Source organism: Buteo buteo, chromosome 24 (assembly GCF_964188355.1).
Source record: "Buteo buteo chromosome 24, bButBut1.hap1.1, whole genome shotgun sequence".
Lineage (NCBI taxonomy): Eukaryota > Metazoa > Chordata > Aves > Accipitriformes > Accipitridae > Buteo > Buteo buteo.
The window spans coordinates 446,365-470,682 of NC_134194.1; the positions used below are offsets into that span (position 1 = coordinate 446,365).

The 24,318-nt window shown below is 46.9% G+C and overlaps 1 protein-coding gene and 1 long non-coding RNA gene across 3 annotated transcripts in view; one reads left to right on the top strand and one right to left on the bottom strand.

Annotated features, from left to right (window-relative positions):
- Positions 1–1,785: 1,785 nt before the first annotated feature.
- On the bottom strand, positions 1,786–22,603 carry LOC142044157 (uncharacterized). The gene is made up of 3 exons (XR_012654233.1): positions 22,501–22,603; positions 4,464–4,688; positions 1,786–2,011 (listed from the first exon to the last, which is right to left on the bottom strand). It is a non-coding gene; the product is annotated as an uncharacterized LOC142044157 (long non-coding RNA).
- DPYSL3 (dihydropyrimidinase like 3) overlaps positions 22,384–24,318 on the top strand; it is a 41,715-nt gene continuing 39,780 nt past the window's right edge. Inside the window, exon 1 of one of the 2 annotated variants that reach the window (XM_075056288.1) lies at positions 22,384–22,767. In XM_075056288.1, the coding sequence (XP_074912389.1) occupies positions 22,456–22,767 (312 nt within the window). In that variant the 5' untranslated portion in view covers positions 22,384–22,455. The remainder of the gene's footprint in view (positions 22,768–24,318) is intronic. The other variant, XM_075056290.1, reaches the window with a different exon arrangement.

The following is a 24,318-nucleotide window of genomic DNA, read 5'->3' on the forward strand; positions in this document are numbered from 1 at the left end:
CAGTGATGGAAAACAGAAACGTGTCTCTTTTTTTTGCCAGACTTTGCCATCCTCGGGTGCTGGTAACGTTTTCCACTGTCATTCCCGAGCACTAAATATAGTTTACATTTTAGGTCATGCTCTTTGACAGTCTTTAGACCCTTTGGAATCCTCCCCCTCCCCCCAGATCTGTGCAATTTCTCAGCTTAAAATGAACTTTAAATGGTCATCAATTACAGTATGACTCCTGTATGTGAAAGAGAATGAAGTTGGTGTTACAGTCTCCTGTAAGCACTGGGTGAAGCGGAGATAACCAGCCACGTAAGCAAAACTCCTGAAAACACAAGCCAGGTCTGTCAGGAGGAAAGATAACAACTCTCAAATTCAGGCTTCTGCTCCTGCTTTGTGGATTAAAACTTCCACTCAAAATGCATACTGAGCTGTTTTCTGTTGGTACCTGCAAGGCTAATGAAAAGTGACCTTCTCTGGGAGACAGAAGAAACAGAGTGGAAAACTAAATTTCCTTCCATTTTAAGCCTCGTAAGGGTTATGATTTGGGAAATAAGGTTTATGCTTTCTCACGAGTACTTACTTCCAGAGGAAATGGATGACCTGTAGTTGCTGAACTCTTAGGAGCTTCTGAAACATTACCTTCCATTTTTGCACATCAACAAAGCATCCAGGAGGAGCAAGAAATGTCTCCTCTGCCATTTCCAGGGGGTGCTGGGGTCAAGTTCTTCTGTTGTCTTCTTCAGAGCAAACATTTGCTGTTTGTAAAACCTAGTCTGCACAATCAGACCAGACACCTCAGCAAGGAAAAGGAAAAAAAAAATCTTTCCTAGACAATTTTACTTCAGCTTTGCCAGCAGGAACATGAAGAAAAAGAGAAGTGGTCAAAGCCCAAGCTACAACAAGCACTGGGAACCCCAAGTTTACATTGCCACACTAGGGTCCCTTCTAACACCCACCATTCCCAGCCCCTACCAGGTCCCTACTTTTACAGTATCCCTATTCTGAACAACTAGCTTCTTGCCTTTTCAGCATGTGGGGACTTCACCTCACTGCTTAAATCTTGTCCACTTTACGAGATGTGCACTGTAAAGAATGCAGTGCCTTAGAGCAGGCGTACCAATTGCCACACATCAATACAGCCTCTTGGCTCCTCTCTGAAATAAGCCACCCAAGGTGTCAAAGGCAAGCTTCCTCTGAAATGTCTCTTTTTGCAGATGTTGATGGCCCACCAGCCACATAAAGGGGCTGAACTGCTGTGGCAAAGGTATCCTGCGGCTGGTCACGGTACAGCCGTGCCAGCATGCACCAGGAGCAAGAATTCATGGGAGGAATTTTAAGGATAAATCCTGGGCGCAGCATGCTCGTGAGTTTTCACAGCCTTCTCTTGTTCAGAACAGACTGGACTTGTCCCATCTCTGCTGAGGTTTTCGTTTTGAAGAATCTTCATGATTGGAATTGGGGCAGCAGTGAACAGCAGTGCTTTTATTGCATTTGTTGTCAGAGAGACAAAATATTATGCAGCCCTGCTCAGGAAGCCCATAATCCCAGAGGTGAAAGGCAGCACAGTTCTTGGAAGCTGTGTGCACTACAAAAAAGTCCTTTTGGAGGGGAATTGCCAAGGAAAGTCTTAGAGAGGAAATGGAAAGCACATTTTGAAAGTGCGAAGTTGTAGGCAGGTATTTACACCTAGCCCATCTTTTTACACTCAAATCCCCAACAAATCTGAGCTAAAGAATATTATATTGCCACAGAATAGCCCAGTACATGAATGTATTCTTTATTTAAAAAAAAACCAAACACATTAATTATCTTTCCCAAGATCCACTGCAGCTCGTATCTTTAAAGTGTTCTTAGAAGACTGAAACACATTAAATGGGTCCAAGACACAGAAATTTGGATCTAGATTTAGATCTCTACTATTATGGAGTTCAAAAGTGTTCATCTCCAACGCCCTTCCACAATAATCTTCAATTAATGAATGAAGCAAAGAAGGTGAGCCAAGCAGTCTCATTTCCTTTGGCTAGAAAAAATGGAAAGGGCATTTAATATTAAAATGCACTAATTCAGATTAAATCAAAGGGAACAGGTATGCATATAAAATAGATGTGTGCTACAGGACCTGTGGAATAAGCTTAGCTTTTTTGGTTTAGTGAAACCAACATGGTGAGGGCATGGGTCTGCATTGTAAATACATCAAGGCAGATAAACACTGACAGAGAGAGGGACTTCTTAGCTAAAGGACAAAGTTGACAGAAGAAAGAATGCGTACAAACTATCTGTGGTTGGTTAGAAATTAGAAAAATTTTCCTGGCTGTACTGTTCTACTGCGCACTACTCTAGCTAGTGAAGTAAGATCCTGGAGAGTCCTCGAGGGGGTACTGCAAGTCACAGAACTGGAAGCCAGAGAAATGCTAACTGTGTCTACAGTGTAAGTGTTGCTCTAGCAATTGCTTCTCTGGAGACTCTCCTGTGCCCAGAATGTCATTACTGAAACAAATTGTGATGCATTTGGGAAAGAATGGGCCATATTTGATGTCCTACTGCTCACACACAAGGGCAACAGTGTTTCATCCACTAGAAGGCAGCTGCTCTGATGTCAATAAGAGTAGATGGGTTCCAACTAGTTGCCTGCATATGGTCTACTTGGGCTTTGCTGTTCCTAATGTGTGTATGCATATGACAAATATCCTCATCACTACCACTATCGCGATCTACAGTTCTGACAACTGTGTATAGGTTAACGGTTGAACCTATATAGAAAATGAATTCATTTGTAAGACTTTCAGTTGGCCCCTTGAGCTCACAGTTGAAACTCATTAGTGGAACAAGTGTGGTGTCGGAGGGCTAGAAAAGTAGCTCTGTACCCCAGAATTTCCACAGATTCCGTATGAGCATCAGACCCTGCCTGCCTGAGAAGGGCTGCTTTGCTTCACTGGACTTTTTCATTTAAAATACCAGCAGTGTGCTAGCTGGCCATGGATGCTGCAGAAATTCTGCAAACCATATTTCCCCCTAGATGCCTATCAGCAGCCTCCTGCTGTTATGTGACAGCAGTGTGGCCGGCTCAGAAGGACTTCGCAGATCCTTCCCAGATAAGGCAGTGGAGTACAGCTCATATGCCAGTAGAAAGTATCCCCTCTACCAAATGAAGCGCAACAAGGCTATTGCTGTGCAGCTACACAGCTATCAGACTAGGAGATTCATTTACTCTTTTAAAAACTGGTAATAAAATTAGAAATATATTTCAGGCAGGGTGCTGCTTATTGGACCCAGATCAGTAGGGGTATAGGAAAGCTACTGTGTAAACTCCAAGCCTGAACTTCTGCTGATGTAAACCAGGAGTACTTTGCTGAAGGAATGCAGGTACGGTGCAATGAAACCAGCCTCCTGAACTGATGCAACTCAGAATGGTAAGCCTAGGTGTCAACACTTGTTATGTCTGATTTTGCCATCTCCTGTGCATGCATGGAAGCATGGTCGTCCAAGAGATCATTTTTATGACAATAACAGGAACTCTGACACCAGATTTTGGGTTCAGAACTCTCTGCGTGTTTCTCTGGGACAGCTGCAAGGTGTCACCGGCTACAAGAAAATAGAAGGTATGGGACAATGCAAGGGAGTCCCAGACTATCCATACTATGGTCAAGAGAGGGCAAGCCTCGTGCAAGTCTGTCCCTGGTACATGACAGCACTTCAACCTGCCCCCAGGTAGAAAGTACCCTAGTATGATGGTAGCCAGAATCAGGCTGCATCTGTTTGGGCTACCTTTGAGGCATGTCCATTTTGTTCAGTCTTTAAACAGGGCTTTGGTGAGTAAAGAACTGAGCTGTGTTACAGACTATGCATCTGTCAGAGGCAGGCATGGCCAGTACTCATGGCTTGTGTAAAAGGAAGTATGACTGCATGTTAAAAGGTTTCTGTGTTGTCTCTGCAGCCTATTTGGATGGCAGTAGTTTTCCATTGTTTGAGAGATTGTCTAAACATAGTAAAAGCCCTAATAACTGGCAATGTGCCATCTGCTCTGTGTTGAGGGGGGCTGAGTCCCTGAACACAGCAGAAAAATACATTCCAAAGCCCTGTTCCTGCTTGGACAGAGGAGCATCCCACGACTTGTGCCGCACTGACAAGATGCCATTGTGCAGTGTCTGCTCTAGTGCCTGGCCACCAAGTGACAGCCATGAACAAGCTGCTTTGCACAACAAAGAAAATCCTGTGAAAACCATTTTAGAAGCCTGGAGCACAACTGAGACTAGAGATATAATGATTTCAGTGTGTACAACAGATGGAGATTTTAGAGCATGGAGCCACTAATCTATGGATTACAGACTCCCTAATTATAAACTGACACTTACCATTTCTGAGAGGCACTACCAGCCGAGGGAGGGATCTTGCAGATCAGTGCTCAACAACCGAATGCCATGTTAGGGATAACTAGGGAAGGAACAGAGACAGGAAAACGTAACTGTACCAACCTTTTGCTCATTTGTGTCTTGGAGTGCTGCATGGAGTTCTGGTCTGCTGCAGATCTTGAAAAGAGGATAGCAGTGCTGGAAAAGGTCTAGAAGAGTCTGGCATGCATGCTCAGAGACACGGACCACAGTGGCACCCAAGCAGGCTCCTCAGCGACAGGGACTTCCTCGAGGGCAAACCGACCATCAGTCAGTCAGTCGCACGTTTCTCAACTTAAACAGGAGAGCCTGTAAGAACCAATAAAAAAGTCAGATCTTCAGCACCTCCAAACATGAACCTTGATATTAACCACAATACTAATCCCAGTATGGTCCTATCTTACTAACTCCTGACCTTGGAGCAGATGAAAACTCATTATTCCTGCTACTTTGTGCCTGATTCTATCCCAGTCAGTCATACAACAAATCATACACCGAGATCTACAGATCCCACAAAACTGGACCTTGGTATTTACTCTAGCAATGCACTTAATTGATATCTTTGAACCCTGGGACACAAGAACTAAAGCAATCAGCAACCAAGCAGGTGATGCCATTGTCATTAGCATGGGCCAAACACAGGTCATCTATAAACTAAGGTCATCAACTCTTTTATTCCATCCAGATCCCTAACCCTAAGAACAATCCTAATCCAAGCTGTCAGCCTGTCCCTGTGACAGTTGTTATTTCCAGATTTAGCTACATGATAATGGCTGGGAGAGAAAACAGCTTCAGCACAGATGAAACTGGAGGGCCTACCTAGAACCAGCGGTGCTTTAAGTCCGGAGTCCTAACTGAGACGCAATCACCCACCCTGCTTCCCATTTTACCCAAATTAATGCAAATTCATTTGTTTACTTCTGGCCTTATCCTATACCAATCTATCTAGTAAAATGCAGAAATCAACTGAGTTCCACAGCCATCGCTAAACTGAACACCAGCCGTAGCCTGGACCCTAATGCTGTACATTGCCTGAATTCCTCAACTGCCTCAGACACAGGAAAAACACCCGTGTTTGAGCCAAAAGAGCCTAGCAAGAGCAGGAAATGCAAGCTCTTTGACTTTATACTCCAGTACACCAGTATATTCATGCCTTGGAGGCATCTCTTACCCACAGAAGTAAATGTAAGGCAATTGCAGAGATTAATAACAAAACCCCGGGATCTGGCAAGATGCAGTCGTCAAATAGGTTTTCAGTGCCTCCGGTTAAAAATGCTGCCTTCAACAACCAGCCTGACTTAATTGCCTGTATGAGCTCTAGACTGCTAGGAAGCCAGTCGCTCTTGTACATGCCAGGCCTCCTGCCACCGCGCCAGCAACCTGCAGCAAGCCCGTGTTCCCGGGTCCCTGCGCAGCCAAGCCCCGTTTGCGCGCGCGCTCTGAGGTCGCTCGCTCCCAGCTCACGGACGCTGACTGCCACGTGGGACCTGCCAGCTCCTGCCTGGTGCGGCCCTGGGTGCCAAACGCAGCACCCCTGGGGGTTCCGCCGGCCGCGCTCGGGTGACTCTGCTGCTGTGCCGTGCCCACGCGCCATCGCTGCCGGCCCGTCCCCAGGCTAAAACCGGCCTGGCACGACTCGTGTGTGGCGGCACTCCCAGAGCGTGTCTCCCACACTAAATACCGCAGGGGTTTGGGAGGAGAAGGGTCATCCTGCCTCTGGACCCGGACCAGGTTTGGTGTCAGAAGGGCTCTAAGCTCTGCCCTGGCAGTATGGCAGCAGTGGTTTACATGTAAAGTATTCTCTCATCTGGAGGAATCACAAAATTGTAATCTTACTGCTTACATTAATGCAGCTCTCCTCCTGACTGATAACATGTGGAGTAACCATCTGGCCAGTGGAAGGATGCACCATACTCTCACCTAGCTACAGGTGACAGAATGATTTATAAATACCAGTTCAACTGACAAATGCCACCGTGTTTCCTATGGATGGGTTTTTCACAGGTGGCTGCCCGTCTTTGTTATTCAATAGCTCCACGAGTGTCTTCAGCAGATAATCCTGACCTGGAACTTACTCATGAAATATTTATGGAAAATTGAAGTTGGACCTCTGTAGTAATTATAAATTCTATTACATAGATCACATATAATTTTTTATCTAGATGGAACACGTATAGCAAGCCAAAAGAAAGTTCAAATTTCAAACTGTGCATATGACTGTTATGTTATACTTTACAGTCCACAGATTTAAATTCACATAGGTATCAACTTTAAAAATGCTTTAGGTGGAAGTCTTAGGCCATTCAAGCTTATAATTTACTGTATATTAATACACATTCTCCTCAATTTTTGAGAAAATCAAACAAAAAAGAACATCTTATATTAAAAGCAAGTCATCAGCATTTAATTATTAAAATAAATATATTACAGCATTTGCCTGGCTGTATGAAACAGGTTTTCGGGGCCTGGTAACTAATCTGCTGAAGTGAAAGCCAGCAATCATGAGATGGGGATCTCTAAGCGTACGGTATTTGAGGTGTGTGTGCCATTGAATGGGTGAAGATTATTGCATGCTGTAGCTACTGGGAAGAATCTTGGCAAGCTGGGTTAAAAGCTGAGACTTAGTAAGTGAATCTCACTCAGCTCATAAGACAGTGTTTGTTCTGCGAATGAAGAGCGTCCAGAGCTCTCATGCCAAGCCTAAACTAAAAATCATGCAAATATGCACATTTATTAGATTCTGATCCTCAGAGGACTCAGGCAGAATGGTTACTTATAAAACAAGGTGACTTGCAGAAAGAATCTGGATATTGTAAAAAAATTGCATAGCTTCATCTGGTTTCCTTTAGACTCCTAAAGCAGAGTTGCTGAGTTATTGCATTCTTGTTTGATGTCCTACATGAAATCATATTATTAAGGCCAGAGACACAGCTGACTGCTCCCGGGTTAGCATTTCACTGTTGCTACAGCAACAGCCACAAACAGCCTTGCAAACCTTGGAGAATGGGCTTGTTCCTATTGGGTATTCCTCCATCCCCAGGCCTCCCAGCAAAGCACTGGAGCTCCTTCCAGTTATGGCTGGGACAATTTCAGCTGCCTTTGGGCACTGACTCTTCAGGTGCCAGGAAGTGTGGGATTGAGGAGGGCGGGAGAATACAAGAACGGTTAGGGAGCCAGACAGACGGTGAGCAGAGTAAGGAAAATCTTCAGCATAAACTCAAGTAGGGCATAACTGGACCAGCACAAACCCTTGCAACAGCTTAGGCTGGAATATTTCCCAGAACAAGAATATTATTTGGTGATTAACCTCTCCCTAGGCTTGTTTGAAGCTGAACATCTAATACCAGCTGAGTACTTTGCCGTTGGTGTGTTTCAGCAAGCGTGCGGAACAAGTCACCAACAAGACTGTATTTTGATCGTGCTTAAACCAGCAGGAACAGCTTAGGTGAGTGTTGTTGCTCCTGATTTACAGAGGTGTAACAGAGCTAACAGCCTAGTCTGCAAGTCCAGAGAAGGTGGGTAGAAAACTGACAGTAAAGTATTCCTGCCTGAACCCTGTGGTGGTGTGCTGCAGACCCCTGAAGCCAGGGAGTGAAGGCCTGGATGGGAAGTGTCTGTGTCTATCATTTTAGTATTTGAGTGCAGAAAATGTGACAGGAAAGCTGTGATTTTACAAATTTAGACCAATAATGGAACAGGAAAAATACACTCACCTCCTATACCCCTTTTAAAATATGACCACAAGACTCAAAGAAATCTTAAGCTACTCTCATAAAAATCAGACCAAAACCTTTTTGATTAAAATCATAGCAGAAATATGAAGACTAACTGCCAAAACTGTGAAAGGCAAAACTTGCCCATGCTTGGCTTTAGCAATTGTAAAATGATTGAAATGCTAGAAATCTGACATGAGATTGGGAACTGGAAGACAAATCACTAAAAATTGTTCTGGAATTGGTTTCCTAATAATTGTCTAAATAGATAGCTCAATTCATATCATAAAGAAATGCAACTTAGTGAGTAGTAAAAGCAGTTAATGAAAAGCCTTCTCCATTCAGAAGAAACAAAAACATCAGTTAAAGTTAGCAGTCTCACCAGCGAATGGGATAGACCATGTCTTATGTCAGTGATACACGGAGCCCTGCCTGCTCTCTCCTTTTTGCACTGGAAGTGCATTAACTGTGGTCTGCTGTATGGATGACATTTGAATCAGCCAGCAATAGAGGGAGGGAGTTCATGACCATGACAGACACCAGTTTCCTTCCTGCAGTCAGCCACCCAGTGATGATCTAACTGCTCTAGAATGCCTTTAAACTGCAAATGTGCAGCCTGGTACCCACCCACAAAAGACATCTGTTGCAGAGAAAACCTCCTTGCTCGGAGAACGTGCAATCCTTTTCGTGAACTGTTGTTCTGAAATGCTTCAACTCAGTATCCAGCAGCTACACCCAAAACTGGCTCAGGCCGCCTATCAGTACTTCTTGGAGGGGAAGATGCTTCTCTCGATTGTTAAAGACACACCAGAAAGTCTTGGTGTGCTTTCTTGCTGTGGTCTTGATTCAGGCTCTACTGAAACTATACCCACAGGTCAGAGTGTCTCCTTGGCTGAGCTACACATCTGCTCAGCAGCCGCTGCTGACTGCCAGATGCTGTAAAGGCTCAGGTCTTCAGCAGACTGTTTCCTTTATGAACAAACTGTGATATAAATGCAGTAAGGATCATGTAATAGTGGCTCATTAATTTTTATTTCTTTATAATAGCCCTAATTAGGTTATGTGCATTCAGAGATTTGAATAGAGAAGCTTCTGGAACTGGAAGTCTTTTGTTTGTACATTCTTTGTATGTTTTCAGCCATCCCAGAAGTTCAGTAATGTTAACCTGACACAAAACATACTTTACAAAACAAGATTATTATTCTGCTTTGCGTGGTCCAGGGGAAACATAATGAGCTTCACTTCCTGGAGACAAAGGAGGTCTGAAAGCACTGCCTTTCCCCCTCAGTGGGGAATTTACTGCCCTTCCAGAAACTTCACTGGCAAAAGACAACATTTTTCAACAGCAGTTTCCAAGTTAGGGATCCGAACTCCTGTCCAGGCATGAAGAGAATACAACTGTATGTTTTTTAGGATTAATGGAGAGTGTACACTGAAAAAGGAGGAGGTCAAATGGCAGATTTGGAAGTACTCAGCACAGAAGAAAATCAGTCCATTTTCATTAGGTACCTAAAAATGATTTTTATGAATGAAACCTGAGCAAATTCTACATGATCATTCTGACAAGTAGCATTGACTCTTAGGTCCTGAGTTTGCAAGCTGTCATACTATCTTTAACTTAAAAACATGGAAACATTCTAAACTACATAAATAGCATTAATCATCAGTGTAGAACGTGTGAAACTTTTCAGGATGAGAAGCATAGTATCTTGTAATTGTCTCAGTCAGCATGTTTTAGGGCTTTCCTTGCCACGTTCCCAGCAACATGTTTCTTCAGTTGCAGTATACCTTGCTGATGCCTACACTGTCCCCAGCACTCCACTGCTGGTTCTGCCATAGCTGCCCTTGTTGTTAAAGCTCTGCAGAGAAAATCTGGACCTCTCTGGTCCTTTTCTCATTGTCCTGGAAAGTGCTTTGCAATCCTCAAAGTAAATATGCTAATGAGTTAGAAACCATTACTGTGCAAGTCTAAGTAAATGAATTGCAGTTTCAAACAAAGGAAGTACAGAGAAAGTACACACTCCTTAACAGGGTCAAGGCACATGTATTACGCATCTGTAAGACAAGCCAGAGAAAAGCAGTGGGCAGCTATGTGAGCTGGAGTTCAAGTACCCCTGAGCTATTATGAGTTCCAGAAGTGAGCTATTATGAGTTCCAGAAGTGATGCTCAGAAGGCACTTTGTGTAAATCTCTTCATCCAGAACCAACACACACTCTCAAACAAGGTTTCTTTTTAGACACAGCTAGAAAGCATTCATGTTATGCTTTCCCTGTAACTTCAGAGAATGAAGACAATGAAGAAGATAAGAATGGCAATATCCACCAAGTATTATAATAAAAAGACAACAACCTACAGCAGTTTGGATTCCTTTGTATATGAAACAGGGAACTTTCAAAGTGACCAGTTCCCCAAAGTGCCTTCAAGCCCCAGGTAAACCAGCCAGTACAGTTGCAGTTTCTTAACTGATAGGGGCTGTGAAAAGAATTCAAGCATTCCAGCTTGGCAGGAAAGACAAACCTCTGTTTTTACATTCTCAGCACAGAAATTTCCAGAGGTCACTGTGGTATCCGTTACTTGGATTTTTATCAGCTAGCCTAGGCACTGAATGAAGGATGTGAATACTCTAATGATGCACAGTCACTTATGGATATCGTACATAAAACTGTTTGACCATCTGTACGTATGTGTGTGTGACACACACAGGTCCTCACTTCCATATCACAATACATATGTCAGAAATAGTGGGAAGGTAAAAGGCAAACACAGTGAAGCAGAAGGGCCACACTGCAAAAGTAACCTGCCATGTTCTCTCTTACCCATTTTTCTACCAAGAGAAATCTGTAGTAATGGGGCAAATACAGGGAAAAGGAAAAGGATTTTAGCTTCACAGACTAAGTGGTTCATTTGGCAGTTATGGGTCTGAAATTCTTACAATACTGTATGTTTTATGGGATGAGCGAAAGCTATATTGCAGTTAAGGCATTAGCACATCTGGAGTGCAGACTGATTTCAAGCTCAGACATTCGAAGTTTACCATGAACAGATACAACATTCATATGCTTTCCTAGGGAAATGACTAATATGCTGCCTATCACAGTTTTCCAGTCCAAAACACCTCACTGTGTTTTCAAAGTTCGCAGCCATTGATGTTCACAACTCACTCGTGCTCTATAAAGGGCCCAAATCAAAATGCTGCAATTTGGACCCTGGGTTCTAGCCTCTCCAGCAAGAAAGCATCTGGCTCTTTCATTGGTGTCTCTCTCTTTGGTCTTTATTTTTTCATACTTAGTAAAATTCATAGAATGGTGACACTCAGCACAATGGTATTTTGTGGTGCACAACTCCCTATTAAACAGGAACAAGCCTGCGGTGTGATGAGTCAGTTTAATTCCTTTCACTGCAGTCTGCCCGTGGTGTGGCATTCACAAGCCATTGGTTTAGAAGTAAAAGCAGCTGAGATGAAAGAACCAAGCCAGAAGTTAGGAAAAGCCCCTTCAGCCTGAGCAAAGGTGTGCATGAGCATGTATCAATAAGACAAAACATTGATGCTAATTTAGTGTCTGTGCAACATGGTAATCCCATGAAGTCAGATAATCCCTACCCCCTCTAAACTAATCTTCCAAAACTGTTAGCGGTTAGGTGGCAGAATGAAGGCTGCAGTGCCCAGCTGCAAGCCACCACCCCTCTGCGGCAGGAGGCCCCAAGACCTCAATCCCATCACATCTTTGCCTTGGTGCTGTCTGCGCAGCACAAGCATGTAATACACACTGGGCTGCAAAACCAAACCAAGCGAACTACAAAACAGTAAGTGATTTTCTAACCCAAGAACTGACTACAGTACTGGTGGTTCACGTGTTCCACCGCAGCGTCCTTGGGAGCCCAGTGCCAAGGCTGGAAAGCAGCAGGTGAGCTGGAGCTGTGCACACAGGGCAAGAAGAATCCAGTGAGGTTTTTTTGCATTGCTGTCACTGACTCCTGCCTGTACCGGTAGCACTTATTGGTCTCCTGAAACTTTGCAACTGTCAGATGAACTATGCTAATTAAATGAATGCAAATTATTTTCATAATGTGCTTTGGCCATTGCTGACCTCGTTAGAATTACATAGGTATATTAAAGCTGAAAGCAAATGTAGCTTATTATTAATCCTCAGAGCTGTCTGCTTACCTTAAAGAACATGCTTTGGAAAACTTCTAAAGGACCTTCAGCTGATCAGAAGGTGACATGTCTGATGTTTGAGGACCTTTTTGTTTGGGCCTTTTTTCTGTTCTCTTTGATGCATAAAATTTAGAAAGACACTGTTTCAGTTTAAGCAAAATCTACAAAACTTATCTTTTCATTGAGATACCTCCCTCCTGCAGTGTCTCCTTTCAACAAATAGAGATTTCAGCCAGAACTTAGGTTCATCCTCTGGCCAACAAGGATAAATCTCTTTCTCATGATTCCTTCCCCCCCACCCCTGCTTTCAAACAGATGGAGGACAAAACCTTAGCAGTTAGCACATGGCTCCCTGGCGTGGCTTGGAAAGAAACAGAACTACTTGCAGACTTTCTTCTGGACTAGCAGCGTTCTGACCTTTGTAGCTCTGTGCTTGCTCAGTATCCATCACCTCAGTACATTAAGTTCTCTTCAGCTAAGCTACTGTGAGAGGACGGAGCTTTCAGCTCTCAATCTGCCTTGCCATGTCCCATGCACAGCAAGTGATGCTCCCCAGTCTGCTGCCTGGGGCACTCCTCTGAGCACGGCCGTGCTGCCTGAGAGATCCTCATCCTCGTCACTACAGGGACTTCCCTGATGACATGAGCTCCTTCTGCAGCGCTGGAGGGAGACGTCATGTCAGCACCCAGGAGCCCGTCACTCCGCTCCTCCGTGGCTCATTCTCACCTGCTGATCATGCCGGAATGAGCTGCCTGGTAAGACTGCCTGCTGCACAGTGCTCTGTACATCGCTGGCCAGTCATTTCTGTCTCCAAATACAGTCTATCCTAGTAAACTCATGACTCACGGAGGAAAAGCTGAGTCCTAAAGCAGTGCTAGAGCCAACTCTTTTTTTCTCTTAGATAGTAAGGCTTTGCCGAACTATTGCCAGTGACTCACCTGTGGCTAACACTGAGCCAGGACTGCTGCTAGACAGCAAGGAGTGGACTCATCTCTATCAGCACAATGAGGACCATGATACCAAGTTAGCACAGTCTAGCTTTACGCATCATTAGAGAACAACTGTTTCCCAGCCCAGTTATTTTTCATCTGAATTAGTGAAAATGAAGTAGTCCTAGCCACCACAAGCAGAGGTTCTAGTTCCTGCAGGACATCAGTCACTCCAGTTTAGAGCATATGTTTTTCCTCCAAAGTGATAGCAAATGGACCGACAGGCAAGCAGACAGCAATCTTTCAGTCACAGCCTCGTTCCTGTGGTATTTACACAGCTAAGATGCTTATGTCATGGGTTAGAGGGCCATGACAGAAAATGCACACAAATGGCAGCCCTGCCTACTTCACTAGCCTGGCCAAAATACATTTCACCACTTGCTTCCTCACAGTCACAAGAAACCATATAAACAAACAAACAAACAGACAAACGTAGTACCTTTAAATCCACTACAATTCTACTCTGTTGACATCTAATTACTGATTATAGGCATGTAATCACTGCATGTAATCACTAATTATCTCTAGATACACCACCTGTTTTTGCTATAGAGCATCAGTGTACTCTCCTGAAGCTATAGGCAGGGAGGTTGAAGGCAGGACCACTTTGGGTCCGCAATGGTTGATTAGGTCAAGTGCAACACCATGGAAACAAGGAAATATCAGCTTAGTCCTCAAAAGTCCTGTCTGGGAATAAAAGCAGGCACAGAGAGGAGTAGCTGGTGATCCCTGGGACAAGCTGGAATAAGAGGGAGTCACAACAGCAGACTGCCATTTGAAAGCAAGTCAGCATTTGCCATCACAGCAAAGGCCAAAGATGGAGTACTTGAATGAGAATGGCCAAGCCAGGCTTCACAGCCTGGGAGAAGATCCTGGATGATGTCATCCTGGAAGCAGTGAACAAACAGAACAGGTGGAAGGAGACTGATTTTGAGAGGAAGAGAAGTGGGCAGGGAGGCAGAACATGAACTCGGAGGAAATGGGCTGACTGCTCTTGAAGTGAATCTGGCACAAGTCTGGCAGAATATTTTGGGCTTCAAACTGATCCAGAATGGGTGTTTTCTTACATAAAACCATCTCATCCAGGCCCTAACGGTCCACTCCACACCAAGCCAGACAGCTCTTCCAGTGGCTACAGTCTCACCCTTCCCCAAACTTTCATCCTGAAAAAGCCCACTGACCTGAAACCTATAGAAGATATCTACAGGTTTACTTGGTAGTTCCTGGAAGTCTTGCAGTTGCATCTCTGGGCTGGTCTTGAACTATCTCCATCTTCAGGCAAGGTGCCTGGAGCTTACCTGATGTGCAGAACTGCCTGGGTCACCAGGTGTTCCTCCTCAGTAGTGTGAGTGGGTCCAGCTAGCTATGGAGACTCTACCCAGGTCAGAATATCTGGGGTTTCGTATTGATGCCAAACCTGTACTTCTGAACCTCTGAAAAACATTACTTCTGTTGCCTTGTGAGAGGTTTATCTCTGGCACCTTTTGTCTCCAACAACTTCATGACTGACTCAGTCTGCATCTGATGGTGATGCCTGCAGCACCACAAGGGTCCTTGGGCATTGAGGAAGAGGTAGTAGTCCTTCCTTAGAGGACAAGGAGAGGGAGAAGGAAGGAGAGGCTAGATTCCTCACAGGGAAATTTTCAGAACTCCTGTTCCACAATTATTATTCGTTAACATTTTGACTATCAGCTCATTTCAGGAGGAAAAACCCACATATTGAGATGTTGGAATTTCCCATAGATTTTGCTCAGCACTAAACAAATCTGGGAGCAAAAAGCATTACTCCATTTCAGAAATATTTTTGGAATAACCCAGCGCAGAAGATTGTAACTTCCAACTGCTCATTGGAGTTGTGATCTCTGTTAGCATGACAGACTCTGACAGCACACTGAGGTCAGTCTATATGAGTTGCTAGAAGTTATACCCTCCAACAATACAACAGCATTTTGCAGAAGAAATTAACATGCTATGAATGCACTTTCCTTGTGGCTTTGACATGAAATACTGAACAGGCTTTTGACAGTCTCAAGTGTTTTTTCTTTCTAGCTCTGCAGTGGTTTGACTTTCATAAAGGATTTCACGAAAGACTCCAGCCTGCTGTACAGCAACCCATCAGATGACATCTGTGCCTGCAGTGAAACCTTTCCCCAGTACCCAACATAAAGGGTCGTTTGCCCCCAACATTGTTTCTGTGTTAGACAACCATCCTGTTCCCACCTTTTCTAGTTTATGACAACATAAACTATGTATATCCTTCCAGTCTCATCCGTTAACTTATCTCATCCAGCATAGCACATCCAGGCGGGTAGGGCAGCACACTGGCCACAGCATGGAAAGCTGGGACCGGTCACACAAAATGGCACATTCACAGGGTGACATAAACTTGCACGTCTAGGAACAAAGATATACCTGTCAGTGCTGGAAACTCTGTTCCGGTAAACAGTGATTTTAAATCACTGAACATCAGCTCCCAGCATGACTTTGTGGCCAAGACAATGCTAGTGCTTGGGTGTGTAAGCAGACATATCACATGGGAGTACATATGGATGTATTTAACATCGCTGTACTATTGCCACGCTGCCTTCAGTTCTAGCTGCCTATGTTTCCAGAGGATGACAAAACTTCCACCCCCTCCAGCCACAATTGTAGCAAAAGGACTAGAAAACATGCCTTGTAGTTTATTCTCAAGGACAACAATACAGTTGTCATGTCAAAGAGAAGGTTAAGCAGAACTTGATCACAGTCTGTAAGTGCCAATATAGGGATGCAGATACTTGATACAGGAGGCCCCCAAAGCTCATGGATGGATGTGTATGAGAGGTCTACTGCTGGAACCTGAAGTTGAGCACGTTTAGAGTAGAGGAGATATGGGATGCCCATTTTTAACAGCAAGGGTAGGATTCTGAATTAGGCCCTTATTGTGTCTGTCACATACTCCCCAGCACTAAAAGTGTAAATCAAGATCAGATGGTTTTCTGAAAGATATACAGAGTTGAGATGGAGAACCCCTTGATGTGCAGAGCAGCCTGGAGGATTACAAAGGTCTATTCTGACCTTCTAAGCTACTATGTCCGAAAGTTTAGAACCTGGAGCATGGTGATGGAAGCATCAGCCACTGGCCTTCCCTGGTCGACGGAGCCAGCAGACTCATCAGTCGCCTCCTCTTCAGGAATGTGCCGTTTCTTGGGGAATGAAAGAACTCCCCCGTCTCTGACCTCTGCCTCTAAATGTAAGTAGAACAAGCAGATTTTCTTGTCAAGTTTGGCCCTTTCACTTTTTCTTCTGTGTTTGTCCTTAGCCTGACTTTCCCTGAGGCACATGAAATGCAGTGCTGGAGGCTGTCCTGACATTGCTGCAAGAATGAATCAGCAAAACAATCCTGTTTATCTGGCAGTCTCCTAAAACAGGACACCCTGGTAAATCAGGACTGCAGAGTAAGAGAAGGCAGCTCTAACGTTGCATGAAACAAGATAACTCTGACTAATTTCATCATTGCTAATTATCATGCATGTAATAAAGGGATGCAGTTTTACCAAACCCTGTAGGAAGCAGATGGGGATGAAGAAATCAGCGTTAACCTGCCACTGCCACTGCCCTGCTGCTTCTCAGTGCTTCTCCAGCTGAACCTACAGACCTTAGAAGAAAATAAGCTATGAAACCAGATGTGCATTTATCATGCTAACAAAGTTATGCTGTCATTATGTCCCTTTCATGCGCAATTAAAGATCTGCTGCCTCCAGGCCCACAGGAAAACCAGTGTAAAACCATTTTGTATTGATTTGGCATCAAGGAAGGAAATGTCCTCACTCAGGACACAGCTCTCCTTTGCTTGAGCCTGTGAGCATTAGTGAAGGAGGGGGTCAAATCTCACCTAATGTCAACAGCCTACTTCCTTCAAGTAACACGACGTTCTTCAAGTCTAATGAGCATTGTGGTCACAGCTATGGAGCCCGAGACGCTTCCCTCCCACCCCCTCAACTTTCTTTAAAGGGGCTGACTAACTCCAGGAAAAGAAGCAAGAATAACAAGCTGAACACTAAATACTGTGAAATTCTGGCAGGACTTTCTTCCTGCCAAAGCCTTTGTGTTTCTCTGGGATGCAAGGGGAAGATCAGCTGACATGCAAAGCTAGAAAGCACTAGAAGTCATCCCATTCCCGCAAAGTCAGCTTGGCTCCTGTGAGGACGTCTGGAGCTTGGCTGGTGCTCCACTGCCCGAGGAACAGGCCTAGAGCATTGGTGGTGCAGAGACAGCTGCGGAGAGCTGTACCCAGAGCCGCAGCCGTGGTCCCTGTGCAGCTGAGAGCCCCTTCTCAGTGGGCTGCAGACAGCTGTGCAAGTGCTGCAGCACTGGTGAGGGCTTTGCACAGAAACCCCGCAGGTGGAGTTTTGTAGAGAAGAGGTGCTGACCCAGCCCCGCAGGCCCCACTGGTGAGCTGTGTCCCCCGTGGGGCTGCCTGGGTGCTGGGGGGCAGCATGGCCAAGGGAAACCCCCCCAGGTCTGCAGTGACCTCGTGTCTCATGTCCTCACCAGTCACCCGGGAGAGCACATCAGGTCATTTCTAACGCAGACAGCAGACGACAAAAGCTTCAATGTTAATAATGAAGGGCGTTTAGTTTACCGAAATGGAGGTCGAAATGAGGATGTGATTGCTGCCCATGAGACCACCAAGGGGAAAGAACTGACAGCAGGTGAGCGCTGTGCGCCGGATCCCCGCACCGCTCCCTGCCGCATCTGCCATCACGCGCCCGAGGCCTCTGGCGTCTCACGAACATGCACGTGCCTCTGCCGTGTAAGTCACTATCGTATCGTACACAGAGGGAGGTCCTTCCTCTTGGCAGTTTACCAGCTCATGCTTTGAAACACGGTATGTGATTTCTGTTTACCAATAGATGCCCATGAAAATCACCTGACTAAAGAACTCCAGATATTTACCATTGATCCTGAAATTATCCATTCCTTGATAAAATCCAGCTGTAGTATTTAGTACTGTGATTCTGCTTCACTAGCAGTCTAAACCAAAAGCGATGGTCAGTGGATTTCGCCTTGTTAGTGAGACAAGGGAAACACAACAAGATCTTAACCTCCTGGTGTAGTGAGCAACTTCCAGTGGTGCAGGCAACATTTTGTGAGCAAGAAGCCACAATCTGGGACATGCTTCACTTTTTTTTAATCCTTTTCTATTTTTCTTATAGACAGAATGACGTTGTGTAGAGCATCTGGGAAATGGGAACCAGCACAGAAGTTTGCCAACAGAGAATGCAGAGTTTTTCCAATTAAGAAACTGCCTGCCGGCCTGACAAACGGAAAATGAATTAGCAAAATCATCAGAAAATACCCGGTAGAGAACAGCGGAGCCTTGGCAGCAGCAGGCAGGATGACCTAATATGACTTCTCTGTCAATACCTTTGGTGTTTGAATGATTCAGTTGGCAATTTAAATTCCCCTTCAAACATTTAAAAGATAACACTTAGTAAGTAGGCAGCCTCATGTAGAAAATGCTTGTGAAAGTTATACTGCATGTTGTGCCTCTCACTGGTTACTCAGCAGATTGGGCAGTCGTCGTCTGGAGCCCACGATTCCCCTGCATAGGTACTAATGGGAAACCCAGCTGGTGCTTTGGCAGCAGACAATGAGAATAACAAAGGAAACCAATATGGGGGCTGAGTGCACAGAATAAGAAAACGCTGACCCCAGACAGGGTGATTATGTCCCATCTTATTAACTAATCCTTTTGCAGAAAGGGATTTGCCTAAAGACCATTTCCAAGAAGGCTGCACCACTCCCCCCATTCATAACTAGTGTGGTTCACCCTGTAACATGACTGATTTCCATTTCTGAGTGCTGCCTAATAAAAACAGTTCTTACTCAACTAGAAAGGCATGGTCTAGTCAGACGTAAATTAGAAGCTTGCCACTACAAAACATAATTTCCCATAAAATAAATTCTGTTCCCTAAATCAGAATACTAGCCTATTTATTTTCTTTCAAGATATGACCAGCAGTGCCCATCTGGCAGGCTCAGCTCAGACTCCTGAACCACAGTGGACAGGCACTCTGATTCTGGGGTCAAGACATGAACACAGTGCTCGAGCTGAGGAAAAGCTCTGCAGGGATGACATGTTGGTTCTGGTAGGTCCTGCGGCAGCACCCAAGTACATGAGTTCAAATGCCTGCCATGTCCATCCTCCCTGGGCTCAGGCTGGGAAGACAACCTTTCCGCGGGATCCCCTCCCTGATCTGTATCTCTCATCTGCTTTGCACAGGCAAGAGAGAGAAGATCTGGTTTGCCAGCAGGATTTGAAAATGCACCACTCATGACTATTTGCCTCAACAGCATTTTTGTCAACTAGCATATAAACATGTGATTTAAAGAAAAGAAAATGTGCTTAATTACAGGGGACAGGCATTTTGTCATTGTATAATTAAAAGCTTCAAATCTGATCTGACATACATATACAGAAATATAAATAATGCATTCTGCTGGCCTCAAAAGCAAGGCTATTGCAGTGAACACACACTGAACCCAAACTTCAGTTTTCATGGTATTCTTGAACTAGAGACCGTACAACACCCAAAAAAAAGAATCTTAAAAGCCAATGGCAATTTGAGAAATAAAATAAAGGATTGTCTTTTAAACAGATAATAATTTCCATTAAAGGTCAGATTTTAAAGCCTTCACTTCTTAGAAGAGCCTCCATACTCCTTTACTGGTGCAGATAACTTCAGTGCAACAATTTATGCAGCAAGGCACTAGGAAAGATAAACATCAGAATCAGGATTTGAATAAATATTGCTATTAAAGTACAATGCTGAAACTTTTGCACATTTGCAGAACCAGACAAAGGCCAGGCCCTGTTCCAAGGAATTTTAATTCCCCATAAAGCTACACAACCATATGGAGAGGTCCCAACCAAAACAAGGGGTTCACTCTAACTTCACTGTGGTCAGTGCACAAAGCCATGAGGCTGTCTGCGGCTTCATCCCAAGAAAGGCTCACTTCAAGTGCTATTACTTGGCAACTAGAAGGCAGGGGCTCTGCTCACTGTCTAAAGCATTCTGGCCACCGGCTCTGAAATCAGCAGATGTATGAATTTTTCCCCTTGGTAGGGGCAGAAGCTGGCTCTGAGATGGTTTTCAGGCTCTGCTCAATGGGTCCAACTTGCAGTGGGAGGAGGGTAAATTCATTCAGGGTAAGGCAGTCCCTTAGGAAGGTAAAGACCTGGTGGGCAGCTGCTTTGTGTGCATCTATTTGGACAGTACTGGTGGTCTTGCTGCTAAACATCCAGTTACAGAGGGATGTAAAACAAACTCATTCTTGGCTATTTGAAGGAATACTTCCTCTGTTAGCTGCCAGGCACTGCTGCCCCCGCACCTGAAACATGACAGCGAGCATCATGCAGGCAGCAGCACAGGGCTCTCCTCCCAGTGCACATCCCTGGTCGGGCAAGCAGCGGGGCTCTGGCCCAGGCACGAACCCTGTGGTGGTAAATTCTGTGAAGCTACAAAGCTGGGGCAGCTGCATATTAAAGCTTGTGCAAGATTGTGAGAACAACCAAATTTAACCCTCTCTGGTGTTGCTTTAGAGAAAGCAAGGGTAGACACTGACCAGTGTTTTACTCTGCTGTGTAACACAATGCTGTTAAAGTAACTCATCCCAGTTTGCTGACACACTTCGTTTACATTTAGTGCATCCTCTCTTCTCCTAACCCTTCAGACCTGAATAATTAGTCAAAAATTCAAGGTCAAGGGGACAGAGTTAATGACAGTGGTACAAGTCCAGTGACAAAAGCAGACTGCTTCCCAAGTGCAAAAGGAAGGAAACAATCCCAAACCGTTTCCTCCCTTGTAACTTCAAGCCTCTGTCAGCCAGTGCCCACAGACTCCCTCTCCAGGCATAATCACAGGGTCATTGTTCTCCATGATGGGTCAGGCTCCATGTGATTTTTTCCATGAGAACCACCAGTCCTCGGAGGACTGGCAGAGACAATGGCACTGCTTTGTTTTCACAAAAAAAGTTGGAAAAAGCATAACTGACAACATCTTGTAACACAAGTATGTGGTGTGAGAAATTACTTGACAGGATGCTGAGCCCAGGTACTATGTACACTTGTCCTATATAAAGACATGAGCACTCGGGAAAAGAATTTTAAGTCAAAACTCTCTCTAGCTTCGGTGCTGCGTCATAGATTTCACAGGCTGCTACGCAGTTACATAGCTGTTAGCGTATTTAAGGCTCAGCTTTGGCTGTCCCTCTGCCCTTCAGGCCTCCCGTACTTTTGAAATGAAGTTGCAATGGAGTTCTCACAGCAACGCCATCCATCAGCCAATACGTGGAGTTTGCTTGCGCAGTTGCGCCTGGTGGTGTTTGCGTGACAGGAACACGCATGCACAGGCATGTGAACAGTCACGCCTTCACGCAGCCGACATTGCCCGCGTCTCGCTGTAGCGCGCCTGACCAAAGTGCCTACCCAGGGACTGTGGCCCAAGAGCAATGACACGCAGCCTCGTGCCTGGGAACGAACGCCTGTTCGCAGGCAGCACCCGGTTCCCCGCAAGAGCAAAAGCCGAGGAGCGTGCCGAGCCAGCCGCCGGTGGGTTCACGTCCCAGCCCGGGTGCTGAGCGCGAGCGGCGGCGAGCCGCTCCCCGGGTCTCCCCGCCGAGCCCCCGCTCTCCGTCCCCGCGCGGGGGGCCAACGCGGCTGGTGGCATCTCACCGCGGCAGCCCCTCGGGGGCCGACGGCGGCACCGGGGCAGCGCACCGGCACCCCGCCCTGCCCCGGGGCATCCGCCGCCCTGGGGGGCCGGGCCGGGAGGCGGCTGCTCGTGTCCCGCCCGCCGCCGGGGGCCCGCGTGGCTCGTCCCAGCCGGCGCTCGGGGCTTCAGCTCCCGGGCGCGCCGGGATCGGGCTCCGCCAGACCGGGGGCGGGGGCGGGAGCGCTCTCCCCGCGCCGGCAGCTGAACGCGACCGGCCGCGCCGCCGGCGGCACCCCGCAGCCCAGCTCCGCGCCGCTCCCGCCCGCGCCGCCGGTGAGCGGGCCCGCCCCGCCCCGCCCCGCCCCGCCCCGCCCCGCCCGGCGCGGCCCGGCCCTGCCTGGCTGCCTGCCCCGCCCCGCCGAGGAGGCCCCGCCAGCCCCGCCCCGCACGGAGCCGCCCGCGCCCGCGGCCTCATCCCGCCCCGGCCGGTCCCGGCGGCGCGGTGCGGTGCGGCGGGCATGGCGGCGGGCGGGCGGCGCGGCGGCGAGGAGCTGCCGGTGTACCTGGCGCGGCCCGGCACGGCGGCGGTGCCTCGGCAGAAGCGCGGCGGGCTCTTCTGCAGCGTCGAGGGCGCCTTCGAGAGCAAGACCCTGGACTTCGGCGCGCTGCGGGTTGGGCAGCGCCGCGCCCCGCCGCCCGCCCGCCCCGGCCCCGAGCTCGGCCCCGGCCCCGAGCCCGGCTCGGCCCCTGGCCCCGACTCGGACGCCGGAGAGCTCCGCGCCGCCGCCGGGGAGGAGCGGCTCCAGGACCTGGCCCCCGCGGACGACACGGTAGGGGCCGGGCGGGGGGCGGGGGGGCGCGGGCGCCGGGGCCGGGGCCGGTGCGGGACGCGGGGCGGCGGTGGGGCGGCTCCGGCCGCGGGGCGAGGGGCCGGGGGGCCGCGGGCGGGGTTCGGCCGCCGCCCGCCGCGGGGCCGGTGCCGGAGGAGCCGCAGGCGGCGCGGGCAGCGCTGTGGAGCCGGCGGTGGGCTTCCGCGCCCCGGCTTCGGCTGTCCGCAGGGTCCTCCTGCGTTTCCCGACGGGAAGGAAGGTTTGCCGTCATCCACCGGTGCGCGGGTCGACCTCACCGACTGGTTACCGGGAGTGGTCCGGCTGAGCGTTAGACTGGCTGATTCGGTTCACTACAGTTGCTGTTTTTATACTTGTATGAAAGAATACGGTGTGTCGCCCCCCGCCCCGAAAAAACCCCGGGGATCTTGGAGTTGTTACTCCAAACCGGGCTGATCCTTATCTCACATTGACACAAATCAGAAGTGAGGGACGTGACGTTGGTCTGGAAGTGACATCCCGGAAGGTATCGTCAGGCACAAAGTTTCTTAACTTATGCCAAATTGAAGGTAATAATCAGATTCATCCAGCTCCGCAGCGTAGATCCGTCTGCCAGAGATTGTGCTGGCTTGCTCTCTTGGTTCTGATTTCACCAGCGTGAGTTTGGCAGAAAGATGATTAAGTTACCAGTGTTGAGTGAATGCCTCAGTTGGCATTCCAGTGAGCCTGTTGCTCATTTACATAGGAGGAAAGTAAGGCCACAAGCTGGCCTGTTGGTCAATGAGTTCATTTGGGGCTGAACTTTTTAGTAAATAGTTATCTTAAGGGCACTGGTTTTCACCAGTGAACAGGGCAAATTAATAAAGCCCATTTTTAAAAATGGAAGCAAAAATCACTGAAGTAGTGAGTGAGTAAGAAGTGGTGTGGTTGTCTCGGGGTTCTGCAGAAACCTCAGCTTATATCCAGAGTGCAAACCTTGATAAACTGCAGACGTTTGTGATTTGGAGGACTAACCTTACCAGCTAGAGCCTGATGGGAGCAGAAGCAGTGAAGTGCAATGGCTTGGCCTGTTTTGGTTTTGGGGAAAAGCATCAGGCTGTCCTTAATGTCTGCTATCTTGTGTAGGAACTTCAGCTAAGCAGTGAGTTGCTTTCAGGTTTCTTCATTGCATTTTAGTTTCTTCAGCCTCTGCATTTCGGTTTCTTATTGGCACACTTTGGTTCCTGTTCTTGGGCTTTGTTCCTTTACAGCCCGATTTACAGAGTCAGGAACAAAATTGACATTATTCCTATCAGTACCAACCTTGTCCATATGGTTTGAATAGCAGCTGCAGAACTGACCACTGCATTAGCAATTTTATGCTGCTGCTTGTTGGAAAAGAAACAGAAACTCAGGATGGCCTGTCTGCAGGCTTTGCTATGAGCTTTTCTTTATTAGCCTTACCAAAAATTTGAAACAGTCTTATTCCCTTTTAAGGTCTTGTGTAGACCCTTATCTCTGGAGTTTTGTAGCTGAGGTTTTCCTTCAACAGCTCCTCTTTCCCTGATGGTTTCT